The sequence below is a fragment of the Musa acuminata genome, chromosome BXJ1-1 (genome assembly GCF_036884655.1).
Source record: "Musa acuminata AAA Group cultivar baxijiao chromosome BXJ1-1, Cavendish_Baxijiao_AAA, whole genome shotgun sequence".
NCBI lineage: Eukaryota > Viridiplantae > Streptophyta > Magnoliopsida > Zingiberales > Musaceae > Musa > Musa acuminata.
Window position 1 is genome coordinate 22201897 of NC_088327.1, and position 16010 is coordinate 22217906.

The 16010-nt window shown below is 37.4% G+C and overlaps 1 protein-coding gene across 3 annotated transcripts; it reads left to right on the forward strand.

Annotated features, from left to right (window-relative positions):
* Window positions 1–1041: 1041 nt before the first annotated feature.
* On the forward strand, window positions 1042–15325 carry LOC103972798 (histone deacetylase 10, chloroplastic). 3 transcript variants are annotated; one of them, XM_009387160.3, is made up of 9 exons: window positions 1042–1198; window positions 1724–1965; window positions 3087–3161; window positions 3987–4088; window positions 10810–10881; window positions 12496–12552; window positions 12807–13058; window positions 13850–14031; window positions 14860–15325. In XM_009387160.3, exons 1-9 carry the CDS (start codon window positions 1150–1152, stop codon window positions 15158–15160), a joined length of 1332 nt encoding a protein of 443 aa, XP_009385435.2. In that variant the 5' UTR covers window positions 1042–1149; the 3' UTR covers window positions 15161–15325. The 3 variants fall into 3 exon arrangements, with proteins under 3 accessions (XP_009385435.2, XP_065045452.1, XP_065045444.1); XM_065189380.1 differs by lacking the exon at window positions 12807–13058; XM_065189372.1 differs by lacking the exon at window positions 12496–12552.
* The last annotated feature ends 685 nt before the right edge of the window (window positions 15326–16010 follow it).

Genomic DNA, 16010 nt, shown 5'->3' on the forward strand with positions numbered 1-16010 from the left:
CTGAAAACCTATGGATAAGACTTTTTGGCTCTATTTTTGAAGCCATTTGGGGCCTATGTATACTCCACTCATTCTTGCTTGTGATAGCAAGAAAAGAGCATGAAAAACTTATGATTCTAAGTATACAAACTCTATTGAAATTCTTGAGTATATTCCTTCTCAATCTTTTAAGTCATTTTAAAGGAGTTGTGAGAACTACTTGTAAACAGAGTTGTAAATGGTGCTCTCCTAAACCTGTGAAAAGGAGAAAAGACTTGTAAGGGTACTTGATCTTCTCCCGTTGAAAAGAAGATCGTTAGTGAAAATCGATGACCTCGACGGAAGAGGAATCGGGAGTGGACGTAGGTTACGACGACCGAACCACTATAAATTTGATGTGCATTTCCTTTCATTCTTTTCATTCTTATTACTGATTGATTTACTTAGCTTACTACTTTCATTCACATTTTAAGTTAAAAGCATTTCTAATATGAGTTTCATCGAATGAAAATTTTCAAATCATAATTTTTCGAAAGCACTAATTCACTCCCCCCTCTTAGTGCCTTTACGATCCTAACAAGAACAACAAACATGGAATTGTTAGTCTTTTTATTATCAAACATTTGAATTATAGTGAAGGAAACTTATGTGACTAATTCTATAAATAAATTAAGTTGATTGACTTTTGATTGTTATCAAGATTACAAAATTTTGAATATTTACCAAGTGTGTCTTCATATTTTGGAACGTGAAAGTGTTCATTGTATTTTTTTCTTGAAAGAATTAAAGAATATTCGGAACATTTTATTTTTTTGATATATTTGAAAATACTATAACACAGTGTAAGAATAATGTAATTGATTTAAAAAAATATGCTGTATTTTAGGTATTAGATAAAAACAATATGCTGTTTGAAAATTCTGAAAATAGGATCACTTCTCAAGAAAAATTCAGAATTTTTTTTCGGAAATTCGCCCTAATAACAAGAATTTTGACTTTTCTATTTTGTTATACACACTCCTTTTGAAAGGGCGTTGGATGGGCTGTTGAGATCGTCTTTGTGCCGACTCGGAAGCCGTTCATATACATATATATGTTTATTCACCATCACAAAAAATAGAACGAACGCATCGAAACGGGTTGTGGCGCGGATGCTCTCAGTGAGCGTAGATGAGTCCGCTGATGGAGCTCCGAGCGCTGCCTCCTCCAACCCTCGCTGGTAATCCTCGTTTTGCGTCAACAATAAGAAATCTTCCCAAATTGTTAGGTCTTTACTTGGTCAATAAATCTCTTCTTCCGGTGCTAGTTGTTTTCTGCTGTCCAGTTGCTTGTGGAAATGCCCTTTCGACGTGGAACAAGGAGAAGAAGAAGGGGAGAGAATTTGGGATAAGAAAAAGAGAACTTTTTTTCCTTTCTTAGAATTGCCAAGTTCCCTTGGTTCTCTCATTTTATAGATGATTTATACATTTAATATCTCAGCCACTACCTACCTGATCTATTTTCCAGTGCTACCATTTATATTCAAGTATGGCCATGCACTTCATCACCCTTGAGGCAAATTTAAATAGTTCTTTCTGTAATTAGAACATCAAATTTGTTTTTTTCAAGCAAGAAATATGGAATAAACATATAGCAAGGATGATAAGTCAGGAGTATGAGTGTTAAATCGTGTACACTTGTTACGATAGCGAACTTTCTTATTGTATCATGGTCTAAAAGGAAGATGGCATTGGCTAATCTGTAGGGTGCATGCTTCCATCAGTTAGACAACATACTCATGGCCAAAGGATTCGTTTGACCTTCAAATCAAAGGATTATTTAATGTTTATTCAAAGACGGATCATGCGGCACATGTCGTTGAACATAAGAAGCTCAGCAGAGAATGATAGTGGCATCAAAGATGATATGAAGGCAGCTTCCTCCATAAAACCATTTTATGATGCCCGTATTCTCTATAGCATAGCACCAGCCATGGGTCATAATAAGGTAATTTATTCTTGAGTACCTTCAATAATTTCATGTTTCATGTTAATTTTTGGTTCCTGAAGGATATTCTACTTTCATTTACTATCATTGAAAATAAGAATGACTTCCAGTATTCAAGAAAATTCATGGGCTTAGCACTGTTAGGCTAAGTCGTGGAACATTCCATCTTCACACAGCTGCAAAAAAAAGTCAGTCAAATCAAAAGTTCTCAAGGGATCAGTCACTTGGCTGCGTAAATGGGAAAGCCAACAAACAATCTTGATAGGTAGTGGTCAACTTAATATTCTTTATTTACCTCTCAAGTACTATCCCTGGATGGTTGAGATGGTAGACAAACTGTCAGCCTGTTTCTTTTTGAACTTTGCAGCCTGCTGCAAATGAAAACCCTACTCACTGCTTGATGCCTAGTAAGACCTCAGTATAGTAAGACTGCTTGATGCCTAACCTCCTTGTGGCACAGTCTGTCAGAAAGTTTGACAACCCACTTCCGCAGCCATGACACACAAATTTTCCTGCCATGGCGTAGTAAAATGGCTTGAGGGAACCATGTGATGGACACAGAGGACAGAATTGAGATTATGAACAAGACTCAACTAGGACCTGTTACGACATTTACAGGTTATTTTAATAGCTCAGACAACAATTCCTAACAATACGCTCTTGGTAAATGGCTGACAGATTTGCCATGAGCATAGCATGAAGAATCTTTATGAAGAATATTTAATTTAAAAATTTTTAATTTAAGTTAACAGACAAGGCTATTAACTTAGAGATGGTTTTAATTTAAGATGTCATAGCCAATCATGAAATTTTTTTTATGTCCTAGTTCATTGAAAGGTTCATTTACCATACCTTGTTGATAACATCACCAACCAATCAATCCTACAGTCAATGGAAAGGATGTGTTTTTATTTATAGGATTTTTCTTTTCTTTGGAAATCGACATCAATGTTATGAACTAAGTCAAACTATCTTCTTAATCTGTCTTTTCTTACACATATCTTACATGTTTTAGGACTTTGTAAGGTCTTCTGAAATATCTGGTTTCATTTACTATAGTAAAGAAAAAAATATTAGTTGCTGAAATCTTAATACAGTAATCAAATTAAGTATATATACAGGAATCTCACCCAGAATCAAATAAAAGGGTGCCAGCAATTATTGATGCTCTTGAAAAGTTGGAACTCTCTCCTAAGGTATGAGATATGTTATATATTTCTTTTAAGAGCAATTTTAATATCTTGTTTTCTTGTCATAAGTTATATTCAATTTTCTTTAATCTTTGATTTTCTATATTAGTAAGTTCTGATGGTACTTTCAGACTACTTTGAGTCTGTAGTTTGTATTTCTTGGTATGGCTCCTTAAATTTGGATAAAGCATGTTGCATTTGTTTGGTTATGTTTTACTTAGTGCATTAAATGCTGGACCACATGACGTGCAAAATCATTGGAGTAATTGACATGGCAATTAAATATGATTGTTCAATAAATGATGATTAAGTCACACAAATCAAATTCAGTGAGAACTTCAGATCATGATCTATTAGCAAAATTTAAAAAAGAATATTTGGTGATTTACATGAGCAAAAGCATATTAAACACCTACTATGAACTTTTCTTCCTTCTTTGTTTTATAAAAAAACTTCTTAGTAAATACATGACCCATAAAATATAATATGTTAATATAATTGCATAGGAATTTGAAGAGTTCAAAAATGGATTGATCATACATTAGTGAAAAATTGTAATAATCGAAGTATTAATAATTGTTTTGCATAGTGTATTTCTTAAACAAGTTTCAACTTCTTTGGACATTTCTCTTCTTTCTTATGTCTACTACAAGGTTAAATAATACAGTCTTTTATCTAGTTATTGTATTCATTTCTTGAGTAAAATTAGATACCATAAGACTAATTGGAATAGATACTCCTTTATCTCCATGAATTTATGGTAAATTTTATTTTGCTTCCATATAAGGCTATGTCATATTTATTGGAAGCATAACACATTGTCAATTACAGTACCGCTATTCGGAGGTGTTTGAAGTACAAAACTTTCGACCTGCTTCTATGGATGATATTGCACGTGTCCATGCAAGAACCTACATTACTGGCCTTGAGAAGGTAGTAGTTTCTTTTTTCTGTTGTAAATCATAACATGTGTGACCTCTCTTTTGTTGTAAACTATATTTCTCATCAAACATTTTGCTTTACTTTACAAGCTCCATAAACACCAGTATGAAGAAGTGTTGTCAATATAATCCACCATAAGTTTACAAGTGGAAATTCTTTCGACTACTAGGATTGATGCAAGAACATGATTACCTGCTTCAACCTTTTGTTTTAAGCAAACTCACTAGCAATCCTTTGGTGACAAACTATCACGTCCTTAGCTGGAATTACCTAAGACGTGTGACACCTAAGTGATACTTGTCTGTAAGGGTCGGACTAGATCTTAACCTCGTGTAGTCCACAAATGACATGCACAATGAAGAAAAGGTTAGAAAGAGAAACGCGTTGGTAATATACCACTGTCACACACAAAAAGGGCAAGATAACCGGGATCACAAGCAACATGAAGCAACTAGCTTTTACTAGGCACGAAAGGGTCTCAAAAATGGCCTAAATGAGGGCACACAAACAGGGTTCTGAAGGTAGATGCAGACCCAATGTTCACCTAGCACTTTCGTTGAATAGAAAATGAGTATACTAAAGACGTTGTATCATTCCTTAAACATAAGCCTTGTTGAATCTCGGATTTTGATGATGAAGTCAATTGATGAAGTTATGATCTAATCAACGTTTGAGTGACGCAGGACTAACTTCGATCATGGAAAGACAAATCGATTGAAGCAGGAGAATCAGACGTTGGGCCAGAATGGATCATGTCAGAAGATTGGACGTCGGGTCGGAGGATCGGTTGACGTGCCGATAGAAGGACTTTATGCCATAAGTTCGGGCATCGGGTCGGAAGGATCGGACATTGCACCAAGGAGATCAGATGCTGCGGGAGGTCAACATGTTGATGGATCGAGCAATACGTCGAAGGAGAGGACGATGTGCCGAGGGTTCGGACGAAGCGTCGGATGAACCAATGACATGCCGGTCAACATAGTATTCTTGTCTTGTAATCAATCGTGTCTTGATCTAAGTAGTTTAAGTTGTAATTGAGTTGGTTTTAGATGTAACCATACCAACTCAATTAGGGGCCCATTGGGCCTGATCTAGGGCTGAGTTGGACCTATTGGGAGGCCCATTCAGTGACCGAAAGTTGGGTCAGGCGGTGGCATCGCCAGAACAGGCGATGGAATTGCCTATGAGCTAGAACGTACGAAGTGTACGTTTTCCGGAAGACCCAGTGGTGGTACCGCCATTGTCAGGCGGTGATATCACCCATATTTGCGGTAGTACCGTCAGTACACGGTCTCCCATGTGTCAGGTGTTGAATCTCGGATTTTGATGATGAAGTCAATTGTCATTTGTTATCTAATCTATATGTTGAGATAAGTGTGCAGGATTAACTACGATGAAAATAAGATATGCAACAGGAGTTGCGCCGGAGTCAAAACAATGATCACGTTGGGAGTTCGAGAGTTCGACGGAAGTTCGGACAGTCGTCGGAGGTTCTGCGGGAACAATCCGAGAAGTCCATGAGCTTGCCAAAGAAGCTCGTCGGAACTCGCCAAGTGGATCGTTGCAAGTCCAGGAGTTTTCCGGAAGTCCGTAGGAGCATCACCGAGGGTTCATCGGATGATCGACGAAAGTTCGCCAGAAGCTCGCCGGAAGAAGCGATTGACGCACCGGAGCAAGTTGCAGTAAATATCTTAGGAAAAATCGTAGTTAGCACAATGATTAAGTTGGAAATGGGAGGTGATCCCATTAACTTAATCTTGGGGCAATTGGGCCCCTGAAAAACCCAAATTGGGCCGAATGGATCAACCCATTCGGACCCTGATTTCTGCCAGGCGGTTGAACCGCCCAAGCCAGGAGGTGTCACCGCCTGGGCTAAGTATCCGAGCGAGACTGGGCGGTGCAACCGCCTCAGCCAGGAGGTGGCACCACCTGGGCTCAGTCTCCGAGCGAGATTGGGCGGTGTAACCTCCCCTGACAGAGGTGGCACCGCCTGGGCTTGGTCTCCGAGCTCTGGTTGAGCAGTGCAACCGCCTCAGTCAGGAGGTGGCACCGCCTGAGCTCGGTCTTCGAGCTCTAGCAGGAGGTGCAACCGCCCCTGACAGGAGGTGGCACCGCCCAGAGGCTCAGTCTTCGAGCTCTGCCAGGCGGTGCAACCACTCTAGTCAGGAGGTGCAATCGCCAGATCCCGGAATTCCGGGAATTGACAGTTTTGAGCTTCAAATTCAAACTAGGTTGGGGCCTATAAATACCCCACCCATTCAACATTGAAAGGGCACTGCATATACACCGAAATCCTGATCTTGTTCTGTGATTTTTAGAGCTCAAAATTGTTGTAAAGGCCAAAAGTTCTTCTCCCTCTTTTCTTCCAACTTCCGAGCTTTAAAGAGAGGAGAGAAAATTCTGTAAGGGTTGTCTCCTAAGCCCGTCAAAAGGAGTGAAACTGTAAAAGGGTGGTTGGCCTTCGCCTATTGAAGGAAGGCCTCTAGTTGACATCGGTGACCTCGTCGGTGGAGGAAGCCAAAAGTGGAGTAGGTCAAGATTGACCGAACCACTCTAAATCTCGGTTTGCATTTACTTTGAGCATATTATCTTTACTGCAAACCTCCTCTAAAGCTTACTGCTTTCTGCACATATACGATCGGGTTTCAAGCTTTGCACTTTCCGAATCGGCGTTTTAGACGTAAAACAGTTTCATCGTACGATCATCATATTTCTGTTTGCGTTTACGTTTTGATTTCTATCATAACTGCAAACTGCCTTTATATCCTTGCTTAAACTGCATCTCGCTTAATCAAGTGATTTACGAATCAACATTTAAACGTAAATCAGTTTTTTCGTACGAATATCATATTTCAGTTTGTGCCTACTATCTGATTAGAATCATAACTGCAAACTACATTTAAATCTTTGCTGCATCTCGCTTAAACAAAAGTTAAAGTGATTTACGAATCGGCTTTCTTACCAAAATTCACTTTTAACGAACGAACGTAGTTTTTATTTTTCGTAGAAGGTTTTCCGCTGCACTAATTCACCCCCCCCCCCCTCTTAGTGCTCTTGATCCTAACATCAGGTGGTGGTATCGCCTAGATTGGGCGGTGGTATCGCTAGTACCTTGGAAACCCGGGATGAGACATTTTTTGGCTCGATTTTTTAAGCCATTTGGGGTCTAGAAATTCCCCAGCTATTTCTGCTTGGGTATGCAAGAAATAGAGTAGAAAGGGAGAAAGAATCCTCGAGAAAAAAGTGTTGTAATCTTTTCTAAAGTTTAGAGTCTCTTCCTCTTAGAGTTAGAAGTTTTCTAACAGAGGAGTGAGGACTTGTGTAAAAGAGAGGTGTGAAGGTTCTCTCTTGAGCCTGTGAAAAGGAGCAAGAGTTGTAAGAGGATAGTTGATCTTCGTCCGTTGAAAGAAGATCGGTAGTGAAAGCCGATGGCCTAGAATGAAGAGGAATTGAGAGTGGATATAGGTCAGGACGACCGAACCACTATAAATCTGGTTTGTATTTACTTTATGCTTTTCATTCATATTGCAAACTGATTTACTTTCTCACTACTCTTACAAACGTTTCAAGTTAAATTAATTTCCGATACGGGTTTGATCGAACGAAAATTTTCTAAACCGAGGTTTTTACGAAAGCACTAATTCACCTGCCCCCTCTTAGTGCCGTTTACGCTCCTAACAAACCCAAGGCCCCATCCACCCCGATGCCACTCAGGGGGTTCTAAAGTGTCGAGACAATTAAAGTTTCATACCATAAGGCTGTCAACCAGAAATTAGCCTGTGGCACATGAGAATGGGGTTGTTTTGGGCTATTTTTCCCTTCGCTCGACATCGCATAACCATAAATGTTTTCAAGTTTTACATGATGGAAACACAAAACAAAAACACTAACAACAAACAAAAATGGGGCTGACAGTAGTGTTTTCTGTCCCGTATATGCTGCCTATAAGAAAACACCCGAAAATGTGAAAAACAATAGGAAACAAGAACCAAAAAGCATCATGGACATACGTTGAACACCTGAACTGCATTGATTCATGACATTCTCCCCCACTTATTCCTTCACCGATGCCATATTGCAGAACTCCTTGCTTTGAATGGATTCACTCAAATTCCTCTGGTTGTACTCCTTGCTCTAAACTGGTTACTTGACTTCACCCACTTTTCGCCATTGAACTTCTGGAGTGCTACAAGTGTTGCTTGAACCTAGGATAGGTTTCGATCTTATAGAGCGCTTGTCTGATAACTTTAGTTATGCCTTTGGGATTGTCTATACTCCTTTTGCGGCTGTAACTATGCTCTCCCCTTCGGAGAACAAGTTTGGTCAACACTTGAAAGACCTGTCGCTGCGGTACCATGCTTCATCCTTTGATGTTCATGGCCTTCAATCCGACACTTTCTCAACCGAGTTCTTCTTGGGTAGTCGAGTCTCTCATAGACTCAAGGTCGTTGCAATGCCATGCCTTTACTGATCAGTTGCTTCTGCACAACTTGTGGCATAGGAAGCATTTCCCTTATGTTCTTCCACCTATTAAACTATAACTTTTCGATGTAGTCACCACTATCCTTTTGTTGCATGGCCTCCGCCAACTCTGATTCTTCGACCGTTTGCTTAGCATTGATGATCGCTTGCCCGATCTTGCCCATCGAAAGCACTAGGTTACTTGCGAACAAAGATAAGCTTGGAGCAATTTGTCGTCTAGTAGCTTGTTTGAGAGGTCTCGGAGATTCACCCACTCTAGAAATGATGCCTAATATAGATGGTCGATTGGATCTTCGACTCTTTCATTGAGTTCAAATTTGTTGTCCAGCAGCTTGTTTGAGAGGTCCCGGAGATTCTCCCACTCTGGAAATGATGCCTAATGTGGATGGTCGATTGGATCTTTGACTCCTTCATTGAGTTCAAATTGCTATTCCATCTTGTACTTTGGTAGGAAGGGTTTTGGCAACTTAGTTGTAGACACACCAATATATTCTTAGTTGACCCTATAAGGGTCAGCATAGACCTTAACCTCGTGTAGTCCACAAAGGACCTGCATAGTACAGAAAAGGTTGGAAAGGTGAATGTGCAGGTAATATGCCGTCATTGCGCACAAAAAGGACAAGATAACTTAGATCACAAGCAATAAAAAGCAATTAACTTTTATTAGGCTTGAAAAGGTCTCAAAAACAGCCTGAACGAGCACACATAAAGGGGGTTTTGAAGGTAGATGCAGGCCCAATGGTCACGTAGTGCTTTTGTCAAATAGAAAACAAGCATACTAATGATGTTGCATCACCCCTCAAAACTTATACCCAAGGCCCCATCCGCCTTGGTACTACCTAAGGGGTTCCAAGGTGCTAAGACAGCTAACGCAGTTCGTTAACTAGAAATGAGCCTATTGCACATGGCTATGAGACTGTTTTGGGCTATTTTCCCTTACGCGTGACACCACAGAGCTAGAAACGTTTCCAAGTTTTGCATGATGGAAACCCAAAACAAAAACACTGACAACAAACAAAAATAGGGTTGACGGTAGTGTTTCCTGTCCTGTATATGCTGCCTACAAGAAAGCACTCGAAAACACAGAAAACAATGAGAAATAAGAATGGAAAAGTGTCATGGACATGCGTTAAACACCTAGAGTGCATTGCTCCTTGACAAAACACCACCCAAAAATTTCTTTTCCCTTCCTTGCTGACAATATCTCTTGGCTACTTGGAACAGTAAGTGCACCTCAAGTTTCATTGCCTCCATTTGATTAGACTAGGTCAATCAAGTTGATGATGTTTGACCCGGACAATCCAGTCAGTTTCAGTCAATAATGCTGACATTTCTTTTTTTCTGTCACTTCTTTAATCAATTGCTGGGTAATTTACATTTTACTGTATGGCTGCCAATTTTGCAATGATATTTTTTTCTTCCATCACTTTTGATATTAGGCACCTGAAGAATCAACGTGGATTGTTCTTAGTATAATCTTTAAATCCGAAGTTTAAGAAACAGACCCTTCTCCTTGCCATTGCATTTCTCAGTCACCTAAGTAAAATATGGGCAATTTTTTTCCTCCATTGGCATTGTATAAGGGTATTTAGTAGTTTCTTTGTTATGATGTACAGAAGCAAAAGGTAATAGATTAACTAGATTTTATATATCTCACTCTATTTATTCTCGTGATCAATTTTTGTTGCAAATGTTGCACGTAGCTATGGATAGGAAAACTAATATCTTGTATTAAATGCATTTGTATTCATATTTATGATTACAACATGTTGATTTTCTATTTTTTTCTTCAGTTAACTTCATAAATTACAAGTTGTTTACTGATAGCTATGACATCTCTTTGCTGATTGAAAGCAACACAATACAAAGTACAAAATTTTTTTTATATCAGCATTTTTGTCACAGATTCTGATTTCAATATACTGTGTAATTCCTTGAATCAATTTTTGAACTTCGCCATGCATTTTTTGAATCATGTTGACATTATATAACCTCGAGGCAAGTTGTTAAAACATTTTGTTTATGTGCAAGGTTAGCTAGAGTTTTTTTTTTTTTCATTCAAACTGGTTGGCTGTCATGTTATATACACTTTCATCTTTAATGTGCTGATTACTTTCCAATTTAAGCTGTCAAACAGATTCCATATGGATGTTAATCTTTGCTCTAGCATTCTGATTCTTTAATCGCAAAACTAGATGACAAACTTAACTTCGTTTGATATGTTCTGTAGGCCATGTCTAAGGCACCTGATGAAGGTATCATTTTTATTGACGGATCTGGGCCAACATATGCCACAAAAACTGTAACCACTTATTCCTATATATCGATTGTTTTTTCTTTGTTTTCTCTTTTTTTAGTTTCTAATGAATAATCTGCATAACAAAATAACAAATCATGTAGTATATGAGAATCATCTGTGCCGCTTTTTGGAAATGAGATCCACTATTTTTCATGGTGTCTGTGTGCCTGTTTACTAGAAATCCTCACAGAAGGGGAACATTTACAATGCTCATTGCTTTGTGCTAATTTTCCTAATTGAATTCACTACATAAAAGTCCTTTAGCATTAATTTTCATTGCTTCTCTGCTTGTTGCCACCATCACTGCAAAGGATGCTGCCCGATATTGCTGCCATCATGGACAACAAAGAAATAGAGAGCAGAAAGGGAGGAGAAAAACTGAAAGAGGAAGGGAAGTAGAGAAAGAGAAAGATGAGACGGGAGGGATCAGAAATCCCAACTCATGGGATATAAATGCTGTGGCTGACATGATTTCCTTCTTAGAGGATCATCTCCTATTACAATCTTAATTGGAAATCTCCCATTCTCGGATCCCAACCATGCAGAGACATGAGTCCCACCCATCGACCATTTTTAAACCAATTTTTAATTTTTCTCATCTTGCAAAAAGACATGAGAAGGGAGGAAAAAACAGAAGAAAGGAAGAGAAGAAAAGCGAAGAGAAAATAAGTGATGGAGATGAGAATAAATAATAGAAAAACATAATTGAAACAGAATTATTTTTACAATGTTCTTTAAATATAAGATAAAAATGAAAAACTATTATTTAATTTCATATGTTATTGTCTTAGTCTTTTGCTTTTGCCATAAATACCCCATTTTTTTTTTTGCTTATGTTTCTAAAAGATAAAAGAGAAGAGAAAAGAGAAGAAAGAAAGGGAAGGAAAATGAAGAGACGGGATAAGAGAACAAAAAAAAAAAAACATAAATAGAGTGGTTAATTATATTATTTTAAATGTAAGATAAATTAAGAAACTAATGTTAATCACACATTTTCATGTCTTATTCTTTTTCTCTTGCCTAGCTGAACACTGTGGCTTGCATTTGCAGTCTCCCATACTACACTGTTCACCAGCTAAATGCATTGGACATTTAACAGTGGGAAAAGTTCCATGTGCCAACCCCAAAGGTTGGAAATTTGTGACTTATTCTTGCTGTATTGATAATATGTGATTGAAAAGAAGTCAACTAATGATGGTTGCTGATTAGAGTTTGCATGTACGAGGGAGGTGTTTGTGGTTTCCAGTAGATAGCCATTTTGTCATTTGATAGATAATGAAGAAAATCACACAATGATTTGCAAGTTTGAAAGGCATAGGTTCTGACTTACAATCATAAGAAAGATCTTCTATTCTAATATGTTATAATATTAATTGATCTTACATGTGAATTGAAAGTTGTAAATATTAAAAATGCTGCATGTGTTTAACTTTTTGGACCTTGTTAGTGGAATCCTTCCATTGGACTTGCACATGATCACACTCACTGAAACTTTGTTAGTTTATTTTGTCCATAAATCAGAGTATATTTTAAATAAGATAATTCTGGTGATTTTAATACTAATGTTGTTGTTTACCTTTTACATTTATTTATTAATAATCCAGCTATAATTTGCAGACATTTGAAGAAGCACTTATTGCAGCCGGTGCAGGGATTTCCTTAGTTGATTCAGTGGTAATATAATAATTGGGAAATCTAACTTTGTTTCTCCATCTTGTTGTTTATGTCAATTGTTCACACTTCTTTCCATGAATTGTTTCACATCCCTCTGTTGCAATTGTGTTCAAACTTTTAGTCACAAGGTAAAAGGTATATGTAAAATATATGTTTCTTTATGGTCTACTCTTTATATCATTATTGCTATTATGATTTAGTAAATCTTTCCCTGCAGTGTTTCTTTGCCAACAAATATGCATGTTTGTCTATAGGTTGAAGCATCAATGGCCACCCGCAATCCACCTATAGGATTTGCCTTAGTACGACCACCTGGTCATCATGCAGTTCCAAAAGGTCCTATGGGTTTTTGTGTCTTTGGAAATATTGCGGTTGCTGCACGCCATGCACAACATGCACATGGATTGAAAAAGGTTCTTATAATTGATTTTGATGTTCACCATGGTAATGGAACATGTGATGCATTTTATGATGATCCAGATGTATTCTTCATTTCTACTCATCAGGTTAGTTGGTTTTTTTTCACATATTATATGAGTACATCCATGATAAACCTTAGATTTCTTTAGATTATCTCCCCTGCTGCAAATAAGATAAGCTGTATGCAATTGTTACAGCAGGTTGTATGGCTTTGTACTTGTTGTGTGGATAAATGTGTATGTACTGCCTCAAATATTTCATTATAAAGTTTAAATTAAAAAGTTTATCAAAGTTAATATTGGGAGGGAAAGAGTTTGAATTTTTTTAACATTGTTCATTGCCTAAATATTTAATTAGCTGATATTTAGTGTTCTTGTTTATCATTATACATTATAACAATACAATCAATATTGAAGATATGCTTATTCATGGGACTCTTACTTCTCTTAGTAGTTGTTTTTACTTTTCATGGATGCAATTAGCATAGAGGTGTACAGTCTGTTTGGAACCTGTTTAGAGCATTATGGCAATTGATTCCTTTGCTTATAAATTACCGGTGATATATGATTACGAAGCCAATAAGTTTATGAGTAGTTAGTTCTTATTATTTCAAACTGTTGACAGAGATTGCAGATATAGTGATTTTTGAAGTTAGAGGCTAGTTTAGGTTGAAGTCATCTGATTGATACAGAACATTTTATTTTATAATGCTTAATAAAGATTTATGTTGCACTGGTAGATGCTACCATTTCTCATATATTGGTAAGATTTACCTTCTTTTGCACTATTGAATTGTGTTTTGACACTGGATCCCACATTGCTTTAGGAGAACCTGGCTTTTCACTCTTGAATTTCTGTGGGAATCTGTTTGATATAGGTTGGAAGTTATCCTGGTACTGGCAAGATTGAACAGGTTGGTCAAGGCAGTGGTGAAGGAACAACACTTAATCTGCCTCTACCTGGAGGGTCAGGAGATAATTCAATGAGATCTGTATTTGATGAGGTCATTGTTCCATGTGCCCAAAGATTTAAGCCTGACATAGTTCTTGTTTCAGCTGGGTCAGTTTCTCTGTCATTTACTATGCTTCTTGCTATTTTCTGGTTGCAGGAAGCAAAAACATATGATATTATTTAGGAAGGCAAAAGTGAAAAATGTTAGTACAGAATAAACTTGCTGATACCTTGTATACACTGGTAACACCTTTGGAGAAAAAATGTGACATTTAGAAGTCTCTGTAGCATCACATTCTTAGCTTTTGAACAAAAGCTCTAGTGATTAGCCCAATAACAAGTTTGTACAAATGCAACAACTTTATATATGAAATAGGAATTGGAGCTCATTTTTCAATGGTCATGCAGATGACTCATGCCACTACTAAATTTTTCTTAGGTTCCTTTTTATCTCTTTTCACATCACTGATTTTAACTAATTCACCGCATCTAGTCATGACAACTATATATAGAAACTACAGTTAATTACATAATGAACTCAAGTTGTTGAAAGAGGTCTTAAAATAGGATCCTGAGGGCTCTGTAGTCTGACCATGGAGCTTATCTTTCAGTTTAAAATCTTTTTCATCAATCACATCATGGATCTTATGCAACTTCTATATAGAAACTGCAAATGCAGTTATTCTTCCAAGAATTTTACTTAATTTCCATCTGTTGGCCAATATGTTTCAATTCAGCTCCAACCTCTGTAATAAAAAGTTATGGGATACTGCACATAGCGGGCTCTCTTTCTAAAAACTCTAGTGCATGATGTTTCAGAAACATAGGAAGAATGATGGTGTCAACCTCGTATTAGCAAATCAAAGATCCACCATAGTGCATAGAGTAATGTTGTACATCAAACTCTTGATCTTTAATTTCTTATTTACTTTGCAGTTATGATGCTCATGCATTGGACCCATTAGCTGGTCTGCAATTTACAACTGGCACATACTACATGCTAGCATCAAGCATAAAGCAACTTGCAAATGAGCTATGTGGCGGACGCTGTGTGTTCTTCTTGGAAGGTGGATACAATCTCCAATCTCTGTCTAGTTCTGTTGCTGATACCTTCCGAGCATTCCTTGGGGAACCAAGCTTGGCTTCCCAGTTTGATGATCCTGCAATGCTGTATGAAGAACCCTTGTCTAGAGTGAAAAAAGTACTTCAGAAGGCCAAACACATACATTCTCTCTGAACTTTTGAGAATTGCATACTGTAGTCATTAGAAATTTATCAGTCAACCCATAAGCTTTTAGTCATTTCCAGTTGTATATTTTGATACACATTGCATAATAGAAAATGGTACATATTTTTCACTCAAGATAAAGATTCAACTACATGGCGGATTAGATGCCAAGTATATTTAAGACTATTGTAGAATAAATGGCTTGGTCGAAGATTCCTTCTTTCTAATAACATATGTTAATAGATTTTAGAGAAAATAGCACATCTTTTGTATACTTGATATTCTGACATGAATGATGACTACCTTCTGTTTCTTCTGTATGGTTGTTAGTTTGTGAGATAATTCTTACCATCTGTCTTACAAGAATCTTATTTGTTTCTTTTTACAAAATTAGGGGTTTAATTATAGATGGTAGGCCTGTAAGAATCAGTCTAATGGAACTATTGATTGATACAAAGCTCATCTTTATCATACAAGAATCATATGTCGGTATGTGATGTATGAATGATGGACCACTACCATCCCTTTTCTTCCTGTTGGTTGTCACAGAAGTATTGCAAGTTCCTTCCTAGTAAAATTAGAGGACTAATTACCAGCGTCATGTCACCCCTCAGATATAATTTGTTTTCCCTTATCTACAACATGGAAAATCCAAACTTCTTTTGTTCTCTGTCTTTTCCAGAAGCCAGATAAAATTGGATGTGACGTCATTTTCATCTCTCTGATGCTCTTCCTTCTCTGCTTTCTTAAGGGAAAAAAAAAACAAAGAGTTGGAGTGTTCTATATATCCTCACTCTCTTTTGAATAATCTTCGATGGTGACATTCAAAAGATAATGACTTCACAAGGTAGCTGCATGT

Bases quoted from the DNA above. Each gene is read 5' to 3' on its own strand.
- LOC103972798 (XM_009387160.3), top strand. From the start codon at position 1,150: ATGAGTCCGCTGATGGAGCTCCGAGCGCTGCCTCCTCCAACCCTCGCT. The intron at 10,882-12,495 runs GTAACCACTTAT...TATAATTTGCAG, and splicing joins CAACATATGCCACAAAAACT to ACATTTGAAGAAGCACTTAT. The intron at 13,059-13,849 runs GTTAGTTGGTTT...TGTTTGATATAG, and splicing joins TCTTCATTTCTACTCATCAG to GTTGGAAGTTATCCTGGTAC.